At 48.6% G+C, this 25,169-nt stretch overlaps 1 protein-coding gene across 6 annotated transcripts in view; it reads right to left on the bottom strand.

Moving 5' to 3' along the window:
• Brca1 (BRCA1 DNA repair associated) overlaps window positions 1–25,157 on the bottom strand; it is a 43,407-nt gene extending 18,250 nt beyond the window's left edge. For 2 of the 6 annotated variants that reach the window (XM_003467136.4, XM_013149696.3), the window contains exons 1-13: window positions 25,064–25,157; window positions 24,237–24,447; window positions 21,930–22,025; window positions 13,635–13,688; window positions 11,268–11,345; window positions 10,304–10,392; window positions 9,667–9,806; window positions 8,487–8,592; window positions 7,747–7,792; window positions 6,659–6,744; window positions 2,630–5,782; window positions 2,245–2,333; window positions 1,252–1,423 (exon numbers count right to left, since the gene is read on the bottom strand). In XM_003467136.4, the coding sequence (XP_003467184.2) occupies window positions 1,252–1,423; window positions 2,245–2,333; window positions 2,630–5,782; window positions 6,659–6,744; window positions 7,747–7,792; window positions 8,487–8,592; window positions 9,667–9,806; window positions 10,304–10,392; window positions 11,268–11,345; window positions 13,635–13,688; window positions 21,930–22,021 (4,105 nt within the window). In that variant the 5' untranslated portion in view covers window positions 22,022–22,025; window positions 24,237–24,447; window positions 25,064–25,157. The remainder of the gene's footprint in view (window positions 1–1,251; window positions 1,424–2,244; window positions 2,334–2,629; window positions 5,783–6,658; window positions 6,745–7,746; window positions 7,793–8,486; window positions 8,593–9,666; window positions 9,807–10,303; window positions 10,393–11,267; window positions 11,346–13,634; window positions 13,689–21,929; window positions 22,026–24,236; window positions 24,448–25,063) is intronic. The other 4 variants (XM_063251651.1, XM_023563945.2, XM_013149698.3 and 1 more) reach the window with 4 other exon arrangements.
• Window positions 25,158–25,169: the final 12 nt, after the last annotated feature.

A 25,169-nucleotide genomic window follows, 5' to 3' on the forward strand; every position in this document is an offset into this window, starting at 1 on the left:
AAATAATCTGGCATGAGGTCATAGCAACGGGGTTTCCAGCTCTTCCTGTGTGAGCCACTGTTCTACCCTCAACACGAGAATTGGGGGCACACACACTTGGGAATAAGGTATGGACAGACTTGGGGTTCTGGAAAGTTCCAGAGGCTTTGTGCCTCCCTGGAGAACGGATGCTAACACAGGCTGGCATGGGCTCTGAGGCACTCTTGCCAAGCACTCTGGGGCTGCAGGTCCTCTGCCTCACTGCTGGACCTGGCCCCAGGGCCTCTGCACTGAGCCGTATCTCCAGCCCTTCTGCAATCCAAACTTGTGATCCTGTCTCAGCCCCGGGCTGTGGGGATCACAGGTGTGTGTCACCACACAGCCAGCCTTTTACAGGTCTACACATTTTGCCTCTATTTATTTTTTAAATCTAAAATTTTTTCTTCCAGACAGGATATTGTCAGGTTTGTGATAACCCTCTTGTTTCAGCCTCTTCTGTGCTAGGATGCCAGGAATGTTCTAACAGGCCCAGTGTTTGCCCCTTTTAAAGACTTGCCAGTGCTGGGCTTGGAGGCACATACCTGCAATCCCAGCCCTTGGGAGGCGGGGGCAGGGACTCCAAGACACCTGCCTTAGGTACAGAGTGAGCTCAAGGGCGGCCTGCACTTTGTACTGAGACCCTGCCTCAGAAAGCAAAAATTAAAAAAACTTTTTAAAAAAAACCACAGAGAAACAAAAAAACCAACCTTGCCTAATGTTCCGTCCCTCCATTAAAAACCTTAAGTTCAGCTCCCGAAGTAGACACCTTCCTATACATCAGGACACACACTGCTCTGACCGGAGAAAAGTGCTTCAAGGAGCCAGGTAGCAGTGCTCGAACTCTCAGTCTTGCGCTTGCCAAGCAGGTGCTTGTGCCGCCGGGCTCACCCCCAGCCCTGAGGTTTTCTGTCTTTCACGGCTTTCTACAGCAGCTTAGTGGCTGCCAGTCACCCAAGTGACCCCAGCTACTCAGCATGAGAACTGCACTGCCGGCCTCAGGGGACTGCCCATGGCATCCTCACTCAGTCAGAGGGTGCCCTGATGGTCACCCTAGCTCCCCTGAATGGTGCACTAGCCATAAACTGGGATTAGAACCGAGGCTCCCAAATGCCTGCATAGTGGCTCAGTAAATAAGAGCTGATCAGAGATCAGGCAGTCATGGTGCAGAAGGTGCAGAGGGTGCAGGGAGGGAAGCACTGAGCACAGGGTCCCAACTCGAGGTCACATACAAACCTCTGCCCAGCACGTGTGGTCCCAGGGCTGGCAGCTGCTCAGAGGGGCAGGAGTCAGGCACAACAGAGGCGGAGCTGTCTGAGTGTGGGCTCCCATGCTGCTCCAGCACGGCTTCCAGGTGGGCCATCTCCTGCTGCAGCCTCAGGAGGTTGTCCTGGATGGTGTCCTTCTGCTGCAAAACAAGTCACACTGTGATAAACATGCCCTGCAGCTAAAGTCTGCCATGATGATTAATTTTAGCATGGGATGGAGGTCACCACGCAGAGTCACAAGTCCCCACTACCACCCTTCAGACCACCACCCCCGTGCGAATCCCCGCCCCAAAAGGGTTTCCCAGTATCTTTGGAATAGGCAAATGGCATCCACTTCTCCCACAAACTTGCTTTACTGTGATGCCCTTTCCAATCGGGTATTTTAGTGGGGAGGTCAGCTCAGTGGTGCAGCTCTGGCCCACTTATGGGAAAAACATTCCCCATCATCTTGTCTAGATTGGTGACCATGCATCCTGAGGTAGGAAAAAGCAAAGGGCAAACTTGGCCATGTACTCGGAGTACCTGGCAAGCATTTACCACACCAGCACCATCCTGTTCCACGTTAGTGGCTGCATCTGAGGCTGGGACAGGCCCTGCTCGTGTGACCAAGCAGGCCTTAGTTCTGATCCTCTTGCCTCAGCTTTCCCAGCTGCTGGGGTCACAGGCATGCACCACTGTACCCAGCCCATGTCCCCTGCCTGACACAATGGCACTATCATCTGTTTCTGCTGTAGGACAGGTGGGCAGTGAGGGTGAGGGCTAGGGCTAGGGTTACCCGACAAGCTCCTGACTCCGTGGTTCGGTGAGCAGAGTGATATCTAGAGCTGGATGACACAAAGGGCAGCGTATGGAGCTTACAACCCAACTTGTCACATCAGCAGTGGGAGGGGAAGACATTCACAGATGGAAGAATGTCACAGGACCCACTGAGGATGTCACGCACGCACAGACACGCTCCTACCTGGGTGGTCAGGATGCTGCTTTGCGAGGACAGCCCCGAACAGGCGTCTGAGTGGTTCGTCTCGCTCTCATACCCAGACGCTGCCTCATCTGCAACGGCAACAGAGGCCCTGGTGTAGGCGTGGCCAGGGAGCACTATGCAGTCACCCAACTCTCTTCTCTGGGGTGCTGGGGTTTCCCTTGAGACCCCAGCCCTGCAGACCAGAGGCATGTGCATGGGCAGCCAGCCGCTAACACCTCCGATGGAGGCAGCACTCCAGCAGCTGCTGGCAGCTGACTCACGGAGGAGGAAGGTGAAGCAGCAGTGATGGTGCTCCCGTGGGGCACAGGCCACAGGCCCAGTTCCATGACTTATAGGGGCAGACACAGGAGCCTAGCTCCGATACCTGAGTGTGACCGCGTGCTCCGCCCTGTGCGGTGACTGTCTCCTTCAAGGCCAGCCTCCCCATCTTCATCATCAAAAACCGCGTCCCTGTGACTCAGGATGACCCCCTGGCTCCTAGAGCAATGCCCCACGAGCTCGGCAGGGGGGTGCGACATCAGGAAGGGGTCCTGTGAGTCTGTGTTGGCGGCAGAGTCCTCTGGGGCGCTACACTGGGACGAAAACAAACTGCCTGAGCATCTGATGTCCCCGTCTAGCTGGGGTTCTGGGGATGCCTTTGCTGCTACCACCAGGGCTGCTGGCTCGAGAGTGCAGTCACAGGAGCTGGTCTGCATCGACCTCACGCTCCCTTCTGTTCCTTTGAACACGTGCTCCATCACGCTCCCTTCTGTTCCTTTGAACACATGCTCCATCGCAAGAGTGCTGGGCCTGGTGGACTGGGGAGTCCTGGTGCCCTTCGTGAACAGCAGGTGCTGGAAACAGGGGAGCTCTTCATCTTCGCTGGACACGTTCTCCTGTGAGAACTCCAGCTTCTGTGCCCTTCTTCGGTGACCCTGGGCCAAAGCCCTACGGGTCAGAGGGCTGGGGCTCCTGCTCAACTGTCTTCTCTGGACACCTCTGCCAAAAACAGCAGACGTTTCCTTCACGTCATCCTCAGCGAAGCTGGTATCGTCCCTTCTGTCCTCATCTAACAGGTCATCGGGCGTCTCGGAACAGACCTGAGAAGCAGGACTCCTTCCCACAGGCAGTGCCACGTTCTCCACGATGGGACCAGGAGGGAAACCTGTGCAGGCAGCCGGGGATAAGGCTGCACTTGCCCCGGGCTTCTGTGCTTCTGGTTGCTGGCAGTGGTCCCCGGGCAGACCCTGCCTGCAGGTCTCAGGCTGCAGCAGCCCTGACCTGAGCACCACATCCAGCTCGGGCGCCCTGGGTCTCCCGAGGGCTGCTGGGCCATGCCCGCCGCTGGAGCCCACTTCGTTAGGACCGGAGCCCGAGCCCGAGCCCGAGCCCGAGCCCGAGCCCAAGCCCAAGCCAGCTTCCTGTGGAGCGTGGTGCCCGGGGCTGGGCGTGCCCTGGAGGATGCTCTGGCTCCCACTCTCCTCCTCCTCGGGTGATGTAGAACGGGCCTTCCCGACAGCAGACACTGACGGCTCCTGATGCGGGTTTCGAGGGATTCCAAGTGTGTCGGTGGCCAGGGGCTCAGTTTCGTTGCCTCCAGCCTGAGCTGATGGGCAGAGCTGTGAGGCCCAGTGGACGCTGCGTGGGGCCCCAGACCCTGTACGTACGGCTCTGCCCTGCCTGTCCACACCTTCCATTTGCTCACACTCCGTGACTCCTGGGCTTTGTTTCTTCAGGGACTCGGAGCAGGCAGGGGCCTTTGTGGGCCCCTTCTCCGGGTTTCCTAAATTTGAAAACAGAGCAAATGACCTACGCCTGGAAGCCTGGAACGTGTCCTGCAGATACTGAGTGTCCAGCTCACTGTCTTCCATGTCACTCACCACCTCCTGGATGTGGCTCACTTTGAGGCTCAGTGGAACCCTGGAACCTTCTGTGCAACCTCTGGCATCAGGTGGAAGCTCCTGAGGCTCTGTGACCACCATCTTTGGAGCCATGCACCGTTGCGCCACCCCCCACACCAGCCCCCGGTCCATGTCCACCAGCAAGGAGGTGCTGCCCTGCAAGCCGCAGTCAGTATCGGGGACCAGCAAGCCGCTGGTGCTCCCCGTGGACCGCACAGTTTGCAAGCCCTTTTCTCTGCCTAACCCCGGACCTTTGGGGTCTCTGGGGCTGCCAGGCACTTGGACTGCTGCTGGGTCCTCTTCTGCCTCCTTTTTCTGTGGGCCTGGACTGACGAATCCTTTAAGTTGAGCAGGGCTTGAAGTGCTAGCAGGCGAGCTGGGCATGTTGGCTGACTTCGGTGTGGGGTTGGCTGCCTCGGCTGGTCTCTCCCTTCCCTGTTCGCATGGCTTCTTACTTTCCTTGGTTCCAATGGAAGTTTCCAGGTGCCCTGAGATGAGCAGCTTTCTGCTGCACCTGCCTGGCACTTGCTGGGAGCCTTTTGCCATTGTCTCCTCCCTGCTGGCAGGATTACCAGTCTGCAGCTCAGTGAGATCCGGCGGGCCAGGGCGGGGCACACGGCTGGCTGAGGACCTGTGCCCCAGCCTGTCTTCCTGGGGAGCCTGTGAACAGCTTGTGCTGGGCTCCGGCCCCGTGCTGTTCACGGGCTCTGCCCTGGTGCTGGAAGCGGACTCATTCTCCAGGGACTGCTCTGAGTCAGGATCCTGCTGCCTCTGAACATCACCTCCCTCTGTGTTGTCCTCACAACTGCCTTTAGGGATATTCGTCACCTGACTGCTCTCTGCCATCTGCCCTGTTCCAGGGAGTATCTTCTCAGAAGTCTCTTGAGCAATTGCCAGGTCAGCTTGCTTGATAAAATCCTCAGGGCGAAGGCAAGGTGTGGATCTCCTGCTCCGCTTTACTTGCTTGCAGAGAGGCCGCTCTGGTGTCACTGGTGCTGCAGTAGTGAGGGTGGGCATGACTTGATTCCCAGGCGCAAGGCCCATGCTGGGGGAGCCCATCTTCCGCCTGTAGGTTTTCCCGAACACCTGATCTTGTACATTGCCCTTTGCCCTTTTGAAGCAGGCTCTCCTGCCAGCGTGGGCTGCAGTTCCCTGAGCATCACTGGCCAGTGAGTCAATTTTCATGGAAGAGACAGGCAAGCCCTCTGATTCTTCTGGGGCTTTGAGTGCGCCGGTTTCCTCAGCATCAGATTCAGACTTCCTGTCGCAGGCATGGTTGGATGTCACTGTGTCGTCACTCCTGGAAAACCACTCGTTCACTTTCTGAATGCTGCTATTTAGGGTGACCCAAGAGATATCCTGGGCCTCTCCAAGAGCCTCTGAGTGTGGCAGGTTCTGCTCATGCTGCTTCCCTGCACTCTCTGTGCTGGGAGCCCCTCCGCCAACGCAGTTGCCCGCACGCCTAGGCTGTCTGCTTTCATCACAGGCTTCAGCCTTTTCTGTACCCGTGCAGTCTTTGGTGGGTAACGAGCTGGCTCGTGTCTTGGTGCCACATAGCTCCACACACGGGTCTGAAACACAGCCGGGCTGCAGACAGTGGGTTTCTGCAATGCTCTTCTCAGGAACCTTGCAGGCAGCTGGAAACATACAAATTAATGAGGTGCTTCAACACCGAACTGTGACAAAAGACAGCCACAACTTGAGAGTGGGAACCGAGCACTAGCTTTCAAGAGAAACTACCTTCAAAACCACCATTGAGATAGGCTTGCTCTCGCTAGGCAGTTCAGGCTGGCCTCAAGCTCACAGCGATCCTCCTGCCTCAGTCTCCCGCGTGCTGGAATTATACGTATGTGCCACCACTCACAGCCCCCATTTTTAAAATGTAGCTTATGTTCTTTTCATGTGGTTCCTTTTCCCATAGATTTCACTGTTTCCAGGCAAGGTAATCAAAGTGCATGTCAGGTTTCCCTTTGCACATACAACACCTCTAGGAAAGGATTGAAGCACAGTGTCTGGGCTTCAGACACAGCTCCATGTCCCTCCACACACTCACATGCCCTGCATTCAGAAACCAGTTGGGAAAAGATGAAACATGCACGTCAGTAGAACATGAAGGGTGTGGGGCACAGTGGTGCATGCCTATCATCCTAGCACTCAGGAGACTGAGGCAGGAGGGTTGTCTTGATTTCAAGACCAGCCTAAACTGCATAGAGACTATGTCTCAAAAAACTAAAAGAGTGGGAAGGAGATTTAGCTCAGTGGCACAAGTATCTGCCTGGCAAGCACAAGGTTGTGAGTTCAATCCCCAGTATAATTACACTCACCAGGCCTATTACACTCACAGCCATCACATTGCGTGGAAATGTAGGCTGTCTGTGACAGCCTGAGAGAATCCCACTCTAACTCTGCCAAGAGGGCTGTGACTTAGAAAGGCCCAGTGCTCTCCGGAGTAACCCAACCCAAGGACTGCACCTACCCACCCGCTCCTTGGGCTGTCTATTGGGGAGGCTCACCATCACTCTGCTTTGCAGAATCTGAGCCGGCTTCAGCCTTGGCAGCTTGCGGAGTGAAGAATAACAATTCTTCTTGGTCCCTCACACTGCAGGGAGAGAGGAGGATGTGAGTGACGTGCTCATAGGAGTGTGAGATGAACAAAGGTAAATTCAGCCTCTCTAGGTAAGGTGCAGGAGCTGAACAACAGATGATGCCCACATCCACCTGCTCGCTCTCCTAAATAACCTCAAGTCAAAGTGGGAACATACGGCCCCAGAAACCAGGCCAGCAGTGCAGAGCACAACTTTATGGACATATGGGTAAAAGCGAGGCTTAAATGCCTGTTTAAAGAGTGAAGAATGCTCATACGCGCACCTTAAGGAGAAAGCAGGAACAAAGATAGCGGGACAAGGGGTCCACACCCCACTATGGGCTGCATAGAATTCAGCTCTGCCAACTGCTGTGTTCCTCTTCCCAGCTAGAAGCTACTTCCTTCTGCTTCTGGAGAACAATCCTGTACGTAGTTCCAGCTGGCCTTGAACCTGCTGTGGAGCCCAGGCAAGGTGTGACCTCAGGGTGCCCTGCCTCTCCTGGGCTGGCTGACAGGCTGAGGCCCCCACACCCAGGAATTTCCCCCAGTCCTAAGATTAGGGAGAAGCCACTTGCAAATAAAATCTGATTGATAATAATGCCATTCCAGCTCATATCAGCAATGATGGTGATTCTCAAGGAAAGCGCTCTGGTAGGAACCCAACTGGGGCCCGCTGATCAGCTGCTCTGTAATGTACACAGACAACGTTGGCAGCAGCGCTAGGCAACAGGGAAAGAAAGAGTGGGAGTGGGCTCTTCTAGTACTTGCACTGATCCCTGTCCCCACCACATACGACAGACTCAGCTAGAGGAAAAGTACCTGCTAGCACAGCTGTGTGGGTCCCACTGTTAGCCCACATTCCTTGGACACTGCTAATAAATAAAACAGACAGGTACAGAACAAGAGAGCTCTATAGTTTTCTCTAATACCATGATCCTAATCTAAGGAAAAGTTAGTCCTTAATATTAATGAAGTACAAACACACTGGCCCCATGGGCAAGGCTCCTTATTCCTCACCTGCAGTGATACGACTTGGTAACTGAGTCTTCAGAGGAATCTGACCCTGAAAGAACAGTCCCAGCCCCCCCAAACAGACCAGTGAGTGATTTTCTGAATTCAGAGGTTAAGCTAAAAACACATTCCTGCTGCAAAACAGATCCTCATTTAGCTAGAAGTATTCATGGAGGATAGTGGACCTGCTGCATGTGCCTTGGGGGCCCAGAGAAGGGACTAAGGCCCAGGCTCTGAAGCCAGCTGCCCAGCTGTGAGCCCATCTCCTACACGCTGACTGATCTGGCCCAGTGTCCACATCTCTCTGATTTTCACTGCCAAGCAGGAAGTGTTATGGTGGTACGTGGGAGCTGGGTGACTACCCTTTCCCACACTAAAAGACAAGGCATCATGGGAATGTGTTCCAACATTAAGCTCGTCTTAGAAGCTCTGCTTTTCCCAATCGAGGGTGCTCATCTAACTCTCTCTGCATGGGACTTTCCTCTTGCTACTTGCCATTTTCCCAAAGTTCATTTCTCTGTACTCATAACCAGATATTCCTTCTTTTGCTCCCTTGACACAGCAAAGTTCTCCAAGATGGAAACTTCATCTTTTACATTATTTATAGCTTGCCACAGATTCCATAAAATTATTGTTTATATTTCCCAAAACTCCTTGCCAGATGCATAGACAACAGAGGTCCTCAGCTAAGACGTAACAGTGACCCAGCCACTGCAATTGTGGACTAGGGAACCCATGGTCCTTACCCAGTTCAATGTAGACAGATTTACTTGGAGGCTGCACTTGCTGCTGGATCTTCCGAGGCCTGGAGATGGCAAGGTCAGATAGCGGGGCCCCCAGGCCAGCTTCCTGCTAAGTGTGAAGAGCAGTCACCACTGAGGGCCCTGGGCTTCATCCCTAGAGGAGCTCCCGGCCACAGGCAAAGCCACCAGTCAACTGCAGTTCAGGGCTGCTTGGAAAATGCCTGGCAACGCACTCCCTGAGATATCTAGGCTACACATGGCTTCAGTAATTTTTTTCTCTGTTATTTAAAGAATTTTCAAACAGAGTATTATGTTTTAAATAATTTTTTTCTAGAAATCTTTTTTCGATATTGGGAATCAAACTCAAGACCTTGCACTTGCCAAGCAGGTGCTTTGTGCCACTGAGCTATATCCTCGGCCCTTTCAATATTTTAAATATTAAAATATTTTAAAGCTGACATTTGAACATAGTGCTGCACAACTGTAATATCAGCAACCTAGGCTGGGGCAGGAAAATTTCAAGTCTGAGGCCAGCCTGGACAACAATGTAAAACATTTCACACAAAAAAAGAACAGAGCATGATGGCACCTGCTTGTAACCACAGCATCCTCTGGATGCTGAGGCAGGAGGGTTGTGGCACCTGGAATAGAGACCCTCTCTCAAAACAAACAAACAAACCCAAACCACACACACACATACAACAATAAGCTTCTGTGTTCCTAATGTTAGTAAAGGAGAGAATATTTATGTCTGGGATTTTTGTTGGCACTAAGGACAGAACTTAGCACATGCTAGGCAAGGACTCGGAACACTGAGCCACATACCCAGGCCCTGAATATTTAAAAGCCCAACATTATTGTACTGAAACTTCTCTTTTTCCTATTCTGTCCACCGACATCTTCTGAAAAGTGAATGCCCATATCTCAAGAACTATTATTTCAAAATCTCCATTATTTATTCACAGAAGAGTAACAGCAGAATAAATAGCTGCATTTTCTCTGATAATCATACCTTTGAAGCTGAGTAACTTCCAAATGCTTATGAAGCCCAGTGACCCAGACACGTCAGCCCTAATGGCCAGCGAAGGGAAGGCCTGTGGCCTCTACCATGACTCTGGACACCTAACACATCCCCACCACACCACTCATGGAAGAGGTCCTCAGAGGAACGCAAGCGCCTTACCACAGCAGGGCTTCCGGGCTCACTCTGCCGAAGCCTTTTAGCACGGTTTCGGTAGCCCATGCTCTGGATGATGGAAATCTCCTCCTTTACACGTTCAGGAGAACTACTTTGCTTTTTTGACAAGCTATCACTGTTTTCAACTGTGAATTACAAGGGAACACACTGCATAGTTAGCAAAAATGTACCAATTTTCTTTAAAGAAACTGAGAGAAATTCTGCATGTGTTCTTGGTTGTATTAAGCTGATTACGACAGGTATTCAGGTTACCCAAAATTTTTCTTTTAAAAAAACCAGCTTTGGAAATTCTATTCCTAAGAAACAACATACACACAATTGGCAAAGTTATTTCTATTCTTTTTTTTTCCACTTCAAAACTCATACATCTCTCTATCAACAGGAATCTAAGACACCACCGCGGCTGCCCAGGCCTGTGTGGGAAGGTGGTAGAGCAGGGAAGACCATCGGTGGGGAAGTGCTCCCGACTGTGGTGAAGCTGTGCCTTCCAAGGGTTTAACGCAAACCCTGACACAGAGCTAGAACTAACCGAGGCCATCGGGTCTCTTCACCCACACCGTGGCGAACACCACAAACATCCGGGCTTTAGGGCTACCACTCGGTCAGGCCTGGCCACACTCACCCTGCGAGCTGCAGTCCAGCTCGAAAGCGTGGATGGTTTTCTGCAGCTCTTCAACCAGCTGGCCGAACCGTGTGCTCTCCTGCAGGCTTCTGAAATTAATTGTTGGAGAAGCATGCTTAGCAAGGGATTCCCAACTTGCCCTTCAACTTTTGAAGGACACTAAAATGGGGAAAGGGATGTAAACAAATACTCGGTCAGGTTTCCTGCTCAGCCACAGCACAGAACCAAGCAACCTCACACAATAGATAACCATGCAACACTGCCTGCAGCGTACTGTGTGCCTGAACGGACTCCTTCTCTAAGTCTGCCATTCATGTAAGTCTACCAAAAACCTAACTCCCCAATGTATATCAGTGTGAGTCCTTAATAAATACAAATCCCTCACGGTAGAGATTTCCATCAAATAGAAGAAGAGACAGACAACATTCAAAGAGATTTAAACTTAGGAGAGTGGAAGGAAAACACAATTCACCCATCCTGGTGGGTGGATGAGCACCTGCTAAGCTCTGGGCACTGGAGGAACAGTATTGAGAGAGAAAGTGACCACCACAGAATTTCACCAGGCGGTGACACACAAATGCACTGTGGGGGTAAATAGATAAAAAAAATATGCCACGAGAGAAGGAGAAGGGAGAGGAGTAGCCAGTTGGCGCGGGGCGATGTGGCCCTGCTCTCTCTGAGACTTCCAATTCTAAAGGTGGCGAGCATCTCCAGCCACCATGCCCTAAGACCTCGACGTCACCTGAGGATGACCAGGCGGGATTGGCCTGGCTGTGCACGCACAGGGAAAAGGCATGATGTTGCTAACACCTGTGGAGCATGGATATCATGCAAAACTTTCAGGAAAACAGCCGTGGAAATGATTCATTGCCTGCTTCTTCCTGCTGAGGAGCGGCTAGGAGGACCCCCGCTGTGTCAGTCAAGGGCTCCTTCGACCAGCCCTATCATTACCCAAATAACAGACCTTTTGGTTATGCTGCTCTTACACAGAGGACACTGCGAAAGTCCTTTCTTCTGGTCGAGAAATTTCAGCATACAGAATCTGGAAACAATAAAGAAAAACAAGAACTTTCTTTTGTATCAAGAACACTAGGAAGACAGTCATGAAAAGAAAATCTCGGGGCTGGGGATTTAGCTCAGCGGCATAAGTACCTGCCTTGCAAGCAGGCGGTCGTGAGTTCGATCCCCGGTACCGATAAAAAAAAAAAAAAAAAAAAAAAAGAAAATCTCACAACTGCCCCAAGACAGCCAATGTTTTTAATTGTTTTAGATGCTACATGAACAGAGAACCAAACTACATAAGAAATAACCTATGAAACTAAATGTATATGCATGTATGGTTGTTATCATCATAGAAAATTATATAAATCTATATATAAATGTATTAAATGTATTAAAAAGTTAGCACGGCCAGGGCTTTAGCTCAGTGGCATAAGCACCTGCCTGGCAAGCATGAAGTCATGCATACAAAAACAAGAGCTTCGGTGGAGTAAGGGGAAAGATCATGCATAACAACCCTAACTATGCCACACTGCATAGTCGACATAAGTAAGTAGTTTAGGGGACATGATTCTAATTAGTGTGGAAATATCACCTGTGGCTGTAGTGGGACTCGGTGGCACAGCACCCACCTGGCACAGAGGTCCTGGCACTCTGCGGTGAGGGTCCCGAAAGCTGCCTCTGAGGCACATCAATCTCATTCACGCACCCATTCATTCTTTCTCTTCTAGTCCATGCTTGCAATAATAACGATTACACTCCCTATAGGGAACTTGTACATGTGCGTAACAGTCCAGTTCTTCTCCCCTTTCTCTACCCAGTTTAGTTATTTAGGTTCTTGGGACAGTTTTGCTATGTGGTGCAAAACTCACTGTGGTCGTCCTGCCTGAGCCAGCTGTGTGACATCAACATCCTTTAAAAACACAGGATGAGCCAGGCATGGTGGCTCATGTCTGTAATCCCAATACTCGGGAGGTTGAGGTGGGAGGATCGTTGCAAGTTTGAAACCAGCCTGGGCCATAAAGTGAGCTCAAGGCCAGCCTGAACTGCATTGCGAGACCCTGTCTCAAAAAACACAAAAAAATAAAAAATTAAAAATTAAAAAAAAAGACACAGGATGGAGGCCACATTTAGACGGAAACTCCACCATCCACTGTAAAACTCGGAACAAAGAGACCTCCATGTACCCGCCTGGCGAGCAATGCAGCTGAACAATTCAGAGTGCAGAGGAAGGGAAGCCCCGCTCACTGTGCCACCACACAGCAGTGAGGGATGTGCCATGCTGCAGCCTGCACAACACTTCCGCAAGTAACAGCAGACCTAGGTATGGAGAAACCAACCAAGCCAGCGACCTGAGTCCCTCTTTACACTAGGAAAATAACACGTGAAGAACACAAAGGTTGCTAACTAAACTCAAAAGAGAAAATGAAGCTGGGCATGGTGGCATGGGCCTGAGAGCCCAGCACCCCGGGAGGCTGAGGCTGCACTGAAAGCTGGAGCTCAACCTGAGCAACTTGGCAAGAACCTATCTCAAAATATACAAAGGGCTGAGGACACAGCTCCGTGTGAAGGACCAGGGCTTAATCCCCACACCAAGGAAAGAAAAAGAAGAAATGAATTTTTACATGACTCCAAATGACTGCGCTAAGGGAAATCCTGAAGGATCAACAGAACACTGGCACCACCCGTGGGCTCAGAGAACGAATTCTGCTTGTGTTAGAGCTCTGGGAGGCTCCATGGTGTCCCCGCTCAAGGAGAACACATGAGTTCTACACAAGGCTCTCAATGGGAAGACTTTGGGCGTGGCAGTGCACCCTGCACCCTAGCACTCTGGAAGGCTGAGGCAAGAAGATGGCAAGTTTGAGCCCAGCCTGGGCAACTGGATGAGACTCATCTCAAAAAAGGGAATGCAGGTTGATGTGAAGGCCCTGGGTTCAATTCCACATGTACACATACACAAACACACAGGCACACACAAAGAGAACAGCTTTTAAATACTAGGACTTTCTTTACCTTACCACCACCTGTGAAAACACTGGCTGGCAACACTCTGAGGGCCACCCTGGGACATGAAACCCGACAGCCGCCCAGAGGGGCCTCCCAGCACTCTGTACACAGATAAGCGAGGCTTGTCCAGAGGTCGAGCTGGGGCCAAATACGGTGACTTGGTAGATACTCTCCCACCAGAAAGGAACCCAGGTAGATTTTTTCATTGTGACTTAACTGATGAAGCTAAAGAAAGCTTCTATCCAGTTTTCTGTCCAGTTTTCCCTGTGCTATAAGAAGAAGCATAAAAGCTAATAAGGGGGTCACAAAAACCCCTCAAACTTACTTGCAAAATATGTGGTCACATTTTGTGGAAACAGGTTCTTTTATCAATTCCAGACTAGGATGGTAGAAGAGAAAAAAGAGAATTATAAATTAGGCTCAGCAACTTATTTAAAAATAAGTGTATTTTGAATACAGCAGTTTACCGTGACTCAATTTTTAATTTTAATTTTGTATTTTTGGCTTTTTGAGACAGGGTCTCACTATATAGTTCAGACTGGCCTTGAGCTTACTATGTAGACCAGTCTGCCCTGGAACTTGCAGTGATCCTTTTGCCTTGGCCTCCTGAGTGTCACAGGTGTGCACCACAACGTCTAGCAGTATGGCTTTGCATTTCATCAGTACTTATTAAATGTCTGCTAGGCTAGGAGTAATATGATCCTTACCTTTCCTAAGCTTTCAGACATTAAAACAGAATTACAGGCAGGAATGTGGCTCAGGGGTAAAATATTTGCTCAACATTTACAAGGCCTTAGGTTACATCCCCAGCACACAAAGAAAACAGAACATAAAAGAAATACCCCCAGAATTAGACTGATGGTTTCAATATTCTATATTGTCATTAACATTTATGAAATTGATAATGGAGCCTGGCATGGTGGTGCATTCTTGTAATCCCAACACTTGGGAGGCTGAGGCAGGAGGATCATTGGGAGTTTGAGACCTGCCTGGGCTATAAACTTTCAAGGCCAGTCTAAACTGCGTAGTGAGACCCTGTCTCAAAAAGACAAAAACAACAACAACAACAACAACAAAAAAAAACCACTTCCTATTAATTTTCCCTATATTTTTGAGCTATATGTATATGTGCATTTATGAATATAGACATCTGTATATATAATTTTTTGAGACAGTTTCACTATGTAGTCCAGGCTGGCCTTGAAGTCACTATGTAGCTCAGGCTAACTGAACTTGGGGGTGGTCCTCCTGACTCAGCTTCCTAAGCAGAGGGACTGCAGGCATGTGTCACCACCCTGGCCTGAGCTAGCATTCTGAGTGCACCTCCTGCAGTTTAAGTAAACACTGAACTCTACAAAGAAGCTTTTGCTTACAGCAGTTTCCCCTTATGCCTGGTTTCACTCCCTGCAGTTTCAGTTATTTAGAGTCAACAATGGTCTAAAAATATCAAATGGGAAACTCCACAAATAAACAATGCTAACATTTAAGCTGTGTGACCTTCTGAGCAGCAGGAAGAAGCCTCCCTGCTGTTTCTTCCAGAAAGTGGTCATCCCCACCTAGCATGTGCAGCCTGCCCACCTGCCGGACAGTCACCTGGTGGAGGTCTTGGTGATCAGAGTGTCAGGTGACAGGTACTGTATTAACATGACATTTCGTTTCTTTAACATGGTTCCAAAGCACAGGAACAGCTGTACTGGCAATCGGATATGCCAGGGCTAAGCCAAAAAGTGAAAGCTGCAAGTGAACTGGCAGGCGGTCTTTCCACTCAAGGCTCTACCCACACAACCCTGGCCCCCATAGTGAGGGCCCACACCTGGTGTTTCTTTTGGATCCCCTATCATTTTTTGGGCAGCATATGATTGCCTTTCTTGTTAACATGGAAAATTCCCAACATCTTCATAAATACGGTAAAATGGGCCCCACGTGGTGGTGCACCCCAATAGCCCCACACTCAGGAGGCTGGAGCAGGAGGATGTGAGTTGGAGGGCAGCTTGGCCTGCCTCCCTATGTAAGTACATTAAAAAAAAAAAAAAAAAAAAGAACTCCATGTACCACCACCCAGTTTCAACAACTGCCAGTCCTGTTCAATCCACGTTTGCCACTGCCACAGGTTATTTGTAGACAAATCCCAGTCAAGAGGTCACTTCATCTTAGTGGCACTAGGTACTGAGCCTGGGGCATGTTGGGCAAGCACCCCTCCCCTGACCTACCTCCCCAGCCCTTTTGGTAAAATTTTGCTTTTAGACAGGCCTGCTAAATTGCCCAAGATGGCCTCAAACTTACAATTTTTCTCCTTAGCCTCCAGAGTAGCTGGGATTGGGGCTGGAGATTTAGCTCAGCGGCATAAGCGCCTGCCTTGCAAGCAGGCAGTCGTGAGTTCGATCCCTGGCACCGATAAAAATGAAAAAGACAAAAAAAACAAACAAACAAACAGAGTAGCTGGGATTACAGATGTGCATCACTGCAATAGGTTAGAAACTTTTTCTTGGGTACCAGGGATCAAACTCACAACCTTACAACTTGCCAGGCAGGTGCTGTGCTACTGAGCTATATCTCTGACCCCTTGGAGACTTTTTTTTAAGCCTAAGTGTAAAATCATTATTACTCCTAAAAATGAGTAATTGTCTTAATGTCATCTAATATTAATGTTTTATTGTTTCACACTAGTTTTTTTTTTTTTTTTTGAGACAGGGTCTTGCTGTGCAGTTCAGGCTAGACTTGAGCTCCCTTTGTAGCCCAAGCTGGTCTTGAACTCACAATGTTCCTCCTGCCTCAGTCTCCTGTGTACTGGGATTACAGGTAGCATTGCCATGCCCAGCCATGCAATTTGTTTTTAATAGTTGGGTGTGTTTCAATCAGTACCCAAACAGTAATCTGGTACCCAAACAGCACCTGGTTCATGGTGGCACCTCTTTTTTCTACAGATTTCCTCTCTCGTTTTTTCTTCTTCTCACTTAAAAAACTACATTACTTAATTGCAATTTCCCTCATTTTAGAACTTGACAACTGCAGCCTCAAGGTGTGGTTCGGCAGGTTCGTCTAGTTTGGGACAGGCGAGCCTGTGGCCCAGTGCCCAGGGCGGGCCGTTTTGTGTCACTGAAAACTTTGTCACTATGTTTTTCTTTTAAGACAAAAGACTTTTTTCCAGCTAAACTACAGCATTCAGGGTTTCTTTTTTTTCAGCATTCAGGGCACTTGGGTCTGAAAGGCTCGCCATGGCTGCTCTAGTGTCTTGATTTCCAGTGAACAGCACATGCAGCCCTATGAAGTTCAGGTTCAACCTGGGAAGTGCTGTGTACCTTGTGATGTCCCTTCAGGAGCGCAGGGTGCTTGGTTTCTGATTACTTTTTAAAAACACTGAAATAAACACATACTAAGGGAATTGCCCACCCCTCCCTGTTCACAAAATCTAAACACCTTTCTGAATTTAATTCACTTAAAATACACACACACACAGAAATACATATATATGAACTAAATCCAGACCCTTCGAACTGAGCAATACCCTAGCCATTTCTCTAACTTTTACAGACCAGTTCTCACTAAATTGGCTACACTGGGCTCAAATATGTGGTCCTTCTGCCTCAGGTTCCCAGAGTGCCAAGCTTATAGGTATGTGCCACCACCCAGCCACAAGAACAAGTTAAACCTTCAGTATGTGCAAGCACAGGCTGCAACACATACATCAGGGGACGTCCTGAAGCCGCCTCCAGGAGCGCACACCTAGATGTGGCACACAGGTGAGGAGAAATACCTAAGAGCTGATAGGAATTGGTGTCAGAGAAAGAGAGAGGCAGAAAACACGGGTGGGGAGGGGACCCCAGGGAACACAAGGAGACAAGAGGACAGTGCAAAGAAACCAGCCACATGGCAGCCCAGCAGGGGCACAGCCAGGGTGGAGCACAGCGGGGGTCTTGGCAAGGGGGGGGGGCGACATCGTGTGGAGATTGTTCCGCCTGAGCAGCCAGGATCTTACGCTGAGTTCAGGGCTCCTGTGCCTTTGCTGAATGAGGGCTTTAGAAGATGATTTTCCTCAGCACAGTCAGGCCAGACACTCAAGAAAGAACACAGGCAGGGACAGGAATGTGGTTCTTCTCATGGAACACCGAACTTTCAGACAGGGTCACAAGAAACACTGGGACAACAGCCCTGTTGTACTAACAGAGCCACCTCTGGGCACTGTTTCCTTCTGCCACCCGTGTGCCACCCTTCCAGGGCTGCTTTGAGGATGAAATCAGGTACAAGGAGTGACTTGCACAGAAATTAGTTATTATTATTGGGACTTTAAAAAGGAAAACAGCTGGAGGTGGAACTACAGCTGTGGCATAAGCACCTGCCCGGCAAGTACAAGGTCCTGAGTTTGCAACTTGATTTTCTTTTTTTTATTTGGTACCAGGGATCAAACTTACGAGCTCATGCTTGCCAGGCAGGCACGTATGCCACTAAGCTGAATCCCCAGCCCAAGGTCCTGAGTTTGAGTCCTGGTACAAAAAAAAGAAAAGAACAAAAAAGAGGAAAAAAAAACAGCTGATGTAATCCTAGCACTTGGGAGGCTGAGGCATGAGAACTGCTGTGAGTTCAAGGCCAGCCTGGACTACATAAAAGCAGGTTCAAAGTCAGCTTGACAGGGTCCAGGATTTAGCTCAGTGGCTCAAACACTTGCCTGGTAAGCATGAGATTGGGAGTTCAATCCCCAGAATCAAAAAAATAAAAAAATTAGAATTGGTCTCTAAAACAGAAGCCTGACTAGAAAAGGTCAGCTTGGACTACATAAAGACTGTCTCAAAAACTAAAGTTAAAAATGAAAACGGTCCCCACAAAGAGAATTCTGATTTGTCACTAAATCACTACTTGCTAGATAAGCTAGATAGCACAGAAACTCTCAGAAAAAGGGGAACTGGATCTAGCTATGGCACCAGATGGCTTTCACTCTCACCACTGATTCAAGCCTGAAATAATTACATTCCAGTATGGTAATTATACTCCAAGCTGCACAAACACACCATAAACACAAACCCTAAGCAGATGAAAACTCCAGCGTGGGAAAGGTAATGAGTGGAGGAGGAGTCTGAGGGTGGGACAGGAGTGGGAAACCCTGGGGCATCCTTCTCGGTCCAGAGGTCCAAGCTTCGACAGTTTCTTTTCTTTCTTTTTTTTTTTTTTTTTTGGTCTTTTTCCTTTTTATCGGTACCGGGGATCGAACTCACGACTGCCTGCTTGCAAGGCAGGCACTTATGCCGCTGAGCTAAATCCCCAGCCCCTGCTTCAACACTTTCTAACCAGGCAACATTTTGAGCCCTTAACAGATAATTCACTGAATAAAGAAGCTAGATTTAAGTTTAAAAAATAAGAAACTGCAAATTCATCTTAGCAAATTGTTTGAAGTCAGACATTTGATAGTCATGTGCAAAAAGTTAAGAGAACACTAGTGATCATCTTAGATAGTAGCCAGTTGAGGCAGGCATAGAGGCACACACCTGTCACCCAGCACGCAGGAGGTTGAGGCAGAAGGATGGCTGAGTTTGATGCAGCCTGGTCTACGTAATGAGTACAAATCCTGCCTGAACTACATAGCAAGACCGTCTCAGAAAACCAAAACCAAACCAAGACCAGCCAAGGTACCACAACTAGACCTTGTCCAAAAAAAGAATAGGACACTGGGCACTGTATACCCTTGGGGTACAGCTCAGAGGCAGAGCATCTGCCCAGTGGGCACAGGGCTCTGAGTGCAGTGCTCAGTGCTGCAAAAAAATAATAAAAAGAGAGAAGCAGGTACAGCCCTACCTGCAACTCCTCATATAACTGTGTACACTGCAACGGTGAATGTAATGGACAGCCTTAGCTTTAAATTATTCCAAGTTAGTTTTTAGACTACTTACAAAAGAAAACAGAAAAAAAAAAAAAAAAAAAACCAGTAAGATAGAAAATACACAAGTGCTGACCAAAAAGAAAGATTTAGCAGTGACTTTCCTTCTTGCATCTTTAATTTTTATGTATCTGAGGTTTTTGTGTTTTATGTCTTTTTTCGTTTTTATCGGTACCAGGGATCAAACTCACAACCGCACACTTGCAAGGCAGGCGCTTATGCTGCTGAGCTAAATTCCCAGCCCTTGTATCTGAGTTTTTTAATTGATGGTTTAATCTGGCAGAATAAGGAAGAACATTACCCTTTCATGACTGAGTATCATGAGAATGCAAAATAAATGGCCCCATGAGCCACATCATTGAAGACTTTTGATCACCCCATAATTACTGTGGGTGAGTTTTGTGCTTTTTCAAAAGTAATTTTTTCTTACAATTTTATTTCCTGTCTCTCAGGTTCTGATGTTTCATAAATGAGGCTGTAAATCTCATTTTAGCCTTTTTTGTTTGGCGAAATGTTGAGGGGTAGGAAGAGGACAGCTAGTCTTGTCTCTCTCCAAAAACACAGCTTGTACAAACCTAAATCTTATTAACTTGATTCCAAGTATGGAAAACAACTTTGTTGAAGCACAAAAGCAAGTTTACTTTGAATTTACTCTCTTTCATTGAGGGTAACTGGCAATTGATACAACATTTTCAGTTTATTTTCTGACTGCCATCCACTACTATTACCATTATTTAAAAAATTTTGGGGAATTGGGCATGGTGGCACATTTCCATAAGTCCAGTGCTCTGGGAAGCTGAGGCAGGAAGATCACAAATTTGAGCCCAGCTGAGCAACCCAGTGACTGAGAAACTGTCTTGAGTAAAAAAGGGAAGCCAAGGGTGGTGGCACATACCTCTAGTCCCTGCATTTGGGAGGCTGAGGCAGGGGAACTGCTGTAAATTCAAAGTCACTCTATGCTACATAGCAAGACCCTCAAAAATAAATAAAAATAAGAAATGCTGGGAGGTAGCTCAGGGACAAGAGCCTACGGTGAGCATGCTCAATTCTGCATTAATGTATTTCAACAAGATTCTGGCTTCCATCCCCAGCAGCTAAGATGAATAAACACCAACAGGAAAACAATGCATCTTGTCATTTAATTAGTTTATTGAGTGGCTAATGATATCCTAGATACTGTTATACTGTTCTGACTGCTAAAGATATAAAATTAAACAGAAGAAAAACTTGAGTGCTCATGGAGTTTATATTTTGTGGGTTTTGAAAAGGATGAAATAATTACACAGAATGTCAGGCAGTAACTAATATTACAGAGCAAAATAAAGGGGGACGTGGGATAAGAGTGTGCTGTTTTAAATAGAGCTGTTGGAAGCTGCCTCTTGGAAAAGGTGATCCCCAAGCCAGCATTCTCAAGTCACTGCTGGGAAGAGCATTCTAGGACAGGAACAGCAGGTGCCACCAACAGTCACAGGTCAGGGTGAGCAGAGTGGTGGGTAAGAGGGAGCAAGGAGGCAGTGATTCTAATTCTCATCGTCTGACTGTCTCACCAGAGACCCTGGATGTACGTTTTAATTTATTCTGTAGATTTAAGAGAAGTTGGACAGCTCATCTAATTACTGCTCAGGGTTTTTGACTTTCTCCGAGCAATGCTTTAACTGTATTTATTTTTCACAGTGCTGAAGACTGACTCTAGAGCATAATTCTAACCCCAGCCTCAAGAAATGCTTTTAAATTCATTAAAAAAAAAAAAAAAAAAAAGAGCTGACGATTTAGCTCAGCAGTGCAGCGCCTGCCTGACAAGCACAAGGTCTTGAGTTCAATTCCTGGTAAGAAACAAAAAAACAGACACAAAAGTTTGTGGCCAGCCCTGAACAACACAGCAAGACCTCGTCTCAAAATTTAAAAAAAAATAAGGCGGGGGCTGAGGATTCATTTCAGGTGCAATTTTTGAGGGATAAGGTCCTAGATTCAATACTCAGTACACAGGGGAACTCTTTGGAAACAGAAATGTCCTGCATCTTGGTTGGGTTGGATGCGCTAGATGTGTCTGCCTGTGGGTGCACTCCCTCCTCTGCTGGGAATGTGGCTGAGTATCAAGGGTGCTGGCCTGAGTTCAATCCCCAGTACTGCACAGCAAAGAGCAATGACAAAAACTAGCTCACAGCCTTGCACACCTAAGATCTCTGCATCTCACCACTGGTAAACTAAACTTCAATTATGAAAAAAAAAGTCTTGAACCGTGCAGTCCCTGCTTCATTTCATAGCTGGAGAAAAACAAAGACCCACACAGGGGTGCGCATGCCAAAAGCTTCCATGAGCTGCAGCACTCTTGTTAAATGTACAAAGCCAGCTTCAGCAAGAGGTCCTTCCAAGCACCAGTCCCCCACAGACCCTGAGCATCTGCAGAATTGTTTTGCCATTGTTAATGGCATTCATTCTAACAAGTATCAAAAAAAAAAAAAAGTACAAGTATTCTTTACCCAAGTCAGGTTCCTCCCCAAAGCGGAGCCCATCCAGACAGGAAAAGAAAGGGGGCTTAGTGGGCTGAGAAGTTGGGGGCAGGGGCAGGAAGCAGGGAGGAGGAAAAGAAATAGTACTTCATGGTGTCTTAAAGCGCTTCCATCAAGAAATGCAGAAACTATCGCAGCCTCATCTTGACAGATGTGGTTTACTGTTTTTCTGCTTAGTACATCAGGCCAATGCTACTCAAAGCTACTCGTTTGCTTAGGAGACAGTCACAAAAGGAAGACTTACCAAATTGGACACTCCAAGACTTTCTGCATAGCATTAAGGACATTTTGTACTTCAACTCGAACCGCTGATACATCCATTTCTTTATGTTCCATTTAACTTAAACATAAAAGTTTTAAAACATATAGTGATACAGAATTTATAAAAACAGTAAACATCATCTTTAAAAACAGCAGAAATTTTAAAAGTTGAAATGCTTCGAAAATTTTAACACCACAGAATGAATAGTAAAAGTATTTCCTTAAAAAGATTTTGGGGGGCCGTTTGATTTTTTGAGACTCACCATGTAGTTTGTGCTGGTACTGAATTCACCATGTAACCCAGGCTGGCCATGAAGTAGAAGCAACCCTCTTTGTCTCAATCTACTGAGTGCTAGGATTACACCCAAACAAAAATAATTTTTTTGAGATTGAGTCTCACTATGTAGCCCAGGCTGGCCTGGAACTCATGGGGATCCTTACTGTCTCAGCCTCCCAAGTGCTTCAGTTACAGGCCTGCACACTATACCTAGCCCTTGGAAATATTCTAACAGTTGCTTTTTGTAATTACCAATTTGCATTTTGTATCTTTCACAAATAACCTCTAACCCTTCCTTTGGTCTTTTCCTTTTTCCAAGAAAAGGAAGGCCACAGTGGGGAGACCAGCTTCTTGCATCACCCAGTCTTTTTTTTTTTTTTCTTTGGTATGGGGCTCAAACTCATGACCATGTGCTTGCAAAGCAGGTGCTTATGCTGCTGACCTAATCCCCAGCCCCTTGTTTTTTTCTTAACAGATGTGTGCATAAAGAAAATGTAGTATTAGCGCACAATGGAGTACTACTATCATAAAGGAAGATAAACTTGGGGCTTTGGTAGGCAAATAGATGCACCTTGAAACTATAATGTTAAGTGAAATAATCAGACACACCAGTTTAAATAGCACATGACTTCTTTTATACAAGAAACTCAATTGATGCAGGCAGCTGAGTTAGTTAGAAATACTATAGAAAGTCAGACAGGGGTGGGTCCTCAATAGAGGCAGTGCAAAAGCCCAGATAGATACCTGGCAACTGTGGGGGACACTGACACCTTCTGCTGTGGGCCACGCCTCAAGACAAAAGACCACACAAATGCACCCATATCCTGAGGATCCATGTTCTAAATAGTTCCCCATCCCCCTGAGGAAGTCTGGAGTCACCATTCCAACCCCCTAAGGGGAAGAGTCTAGGCTAAGAATGTCGTCTTCGTAGGCGACTCACTTCCCCATTTGTCCCCAACTTAATCAATTTTAACTGAACTATTAATCTTATTGGCTAACCACAGTTCTATCCCACTTTATGCCCATCAGCCTTGCAAGTTCCCAGTTTTCCCCACCTTAAACCCGTCTCTCCCCATATTTTACTCCATACAAGTCCCTAAAAAAGACAGAGTCCTTGGCAACAGGCTCCGGACCTCATCTGTCTCTCAGACAGAAACTGTCTTTCTCTCAATAAGTATATTCCACTCTTAATCTGCATTGTTCCTAAAATTCATTCTTCAATATTAGAGAACACAAACTCGTGGACATAGTAGGTCAGGAGTTTTATTCCCCTATATCAAATATACAATATATATGGGGGGAGGAAAAGCAGACGACTGATAAAAGAAGTAAGGAGATCTTTTGCAAATGGGTGGGGGAATAAGGAAGGGAAATGGGGGAAATGAGGGGAGGGAAAAAAGAATGGCAGGTGAAAAAAATGATGAAAACTTTGCGAAGGGAACCAAGAGTTGGAGGAAGGGGGGGGGTAGAAAGAAACGAATTAAAGAGTATCGCGCCCAGTACCAACTGGCACCGAGAACCTGTACCGAGCAGGGCACGGCGTCCAGGCCAACGGCCGCAGCGGTCGGGAGGCTGCGAGGCTCAGGCGCTGCGGCCACGGCCCCCCCGGCCGCGCCTGCTCTTACTGGCGCCCTCCAGCGCTTCCCCAGCCCCTCGGGACGCCGACGGGACAGGGTTCTGCCCCGAACCCACTGGGCAGCTCTGGCTGGCCGCGAACCCGTGACCCTCTCGCCTCGGCCAGCAGAGCGTTCGGTCCGGGTCTCGAGGATTCTCCCCGCCCGGCCCTCTCCTTTCTCGCGGATCCCTCTTGCCGTTCTAGTCCGCTTTCCTGTGCCCCTCAGGCCGCGTTCCAGGTCCTGTCTCTAGGATTCCCCCCCGCCCCCGAACACAGAGTCCCCCACGAGCACTGGCCCACAAGCGGCCGTCCCGCCCCCACGGCTCAGAAACACCAGTCCTCGCTCCTTTAGGAGGCCGCTAGCTTCCCGCCGGCCCGCAGGAGCACCCACCGCTTACCTCTCCCGTTCCCCAGAGTCTCCAGCTTCACCCCGCGCAGAACGTCGGGGTTCCCCACGCCGGGGGTCGCAGGTATCTGACCAGAACGCCAGCTGTGTTCTGTCTCGAAAGCCCCTGAGAACTCACTCCGCGCAATCGCAGTTTCAATTTATCCGTAATTCCCGCGCTTTCTGTCGCCACGGCAACCAGCAGCGGCCGCCGCGCGTTAGCCCTTCAAAACGCGAGAACGAGCACGTGAACGGAAGGCCGGGACAGGGAGTGCCGAGCGTGTTCTAGGCTCGGGATTGGTTGCCCAGTCGTTCCGTGCGTGACGTTTTACTGACGCAAAACGCCGGCGCCCCTCCCTCCGACTCTAGGCTGCGAGTTCCGGTTTGTTACGTCCAAGAGTTTTGCAAAAGGATTGGAATGGCTAACACGTCTGAATTTGAGCGCAGGATAACGCTCGACGCAGCCTCAAGATGGGGTTCCATCCCCCTACCCGTTCTACTGCAATGGACGTATTCAGCGGGGGCAAATAAAAGGATCGTGAGGAACAAAACTACAACATCCGAAATGCATTGCGGAATGAAAAGTTTTCTGCCCAGTGCTCCTTGCAGACCGTAGTCCTAAACAGACGCGCTTCTGACTCCGAAACAAGCACGATTCCCACAACAACACATTTGGTAGATTAGAGACCTCTTAGTCATGCATGTCGATAGCAATGGGCTGGACTATTGTGTTTTTGTTTCTTATTAGCAGAGGCTAGGCTAAAAAAATATACAAATCCGAGGAAGACTACGATTCCCATCGAGCCCCGCGAATCCTGACAGTCCTCCAAGGTCACGTACCTGCGGGAACGTACAGGGAGCGCAAATGACCGGAGAGGGGAAGGCGCTCTGGCCCGCGCCTGCGCACTCCCGCTCCTCCATCCTTGGGTTTGTTATTGTTGTGAGG

The sequence above is a fragment of the Cavia porcellus genome, unplaced genomic scaffold (assembly GCF_034190915.1).
Source record: "Cavia porcellus strain 051 isolate PalLab524CR breed Dunkin Hartley unplaced genomic scaffold, mCavPor4.1 scaffold_6, whole genome shotgun sequence".
Taxonomy (NCBI): domain Eukaryota; kingdom Metazoa; phylum Chordata; class Mammalia; order Rodentia; family Caviidae; genus Cavia; species Cavia porcellus.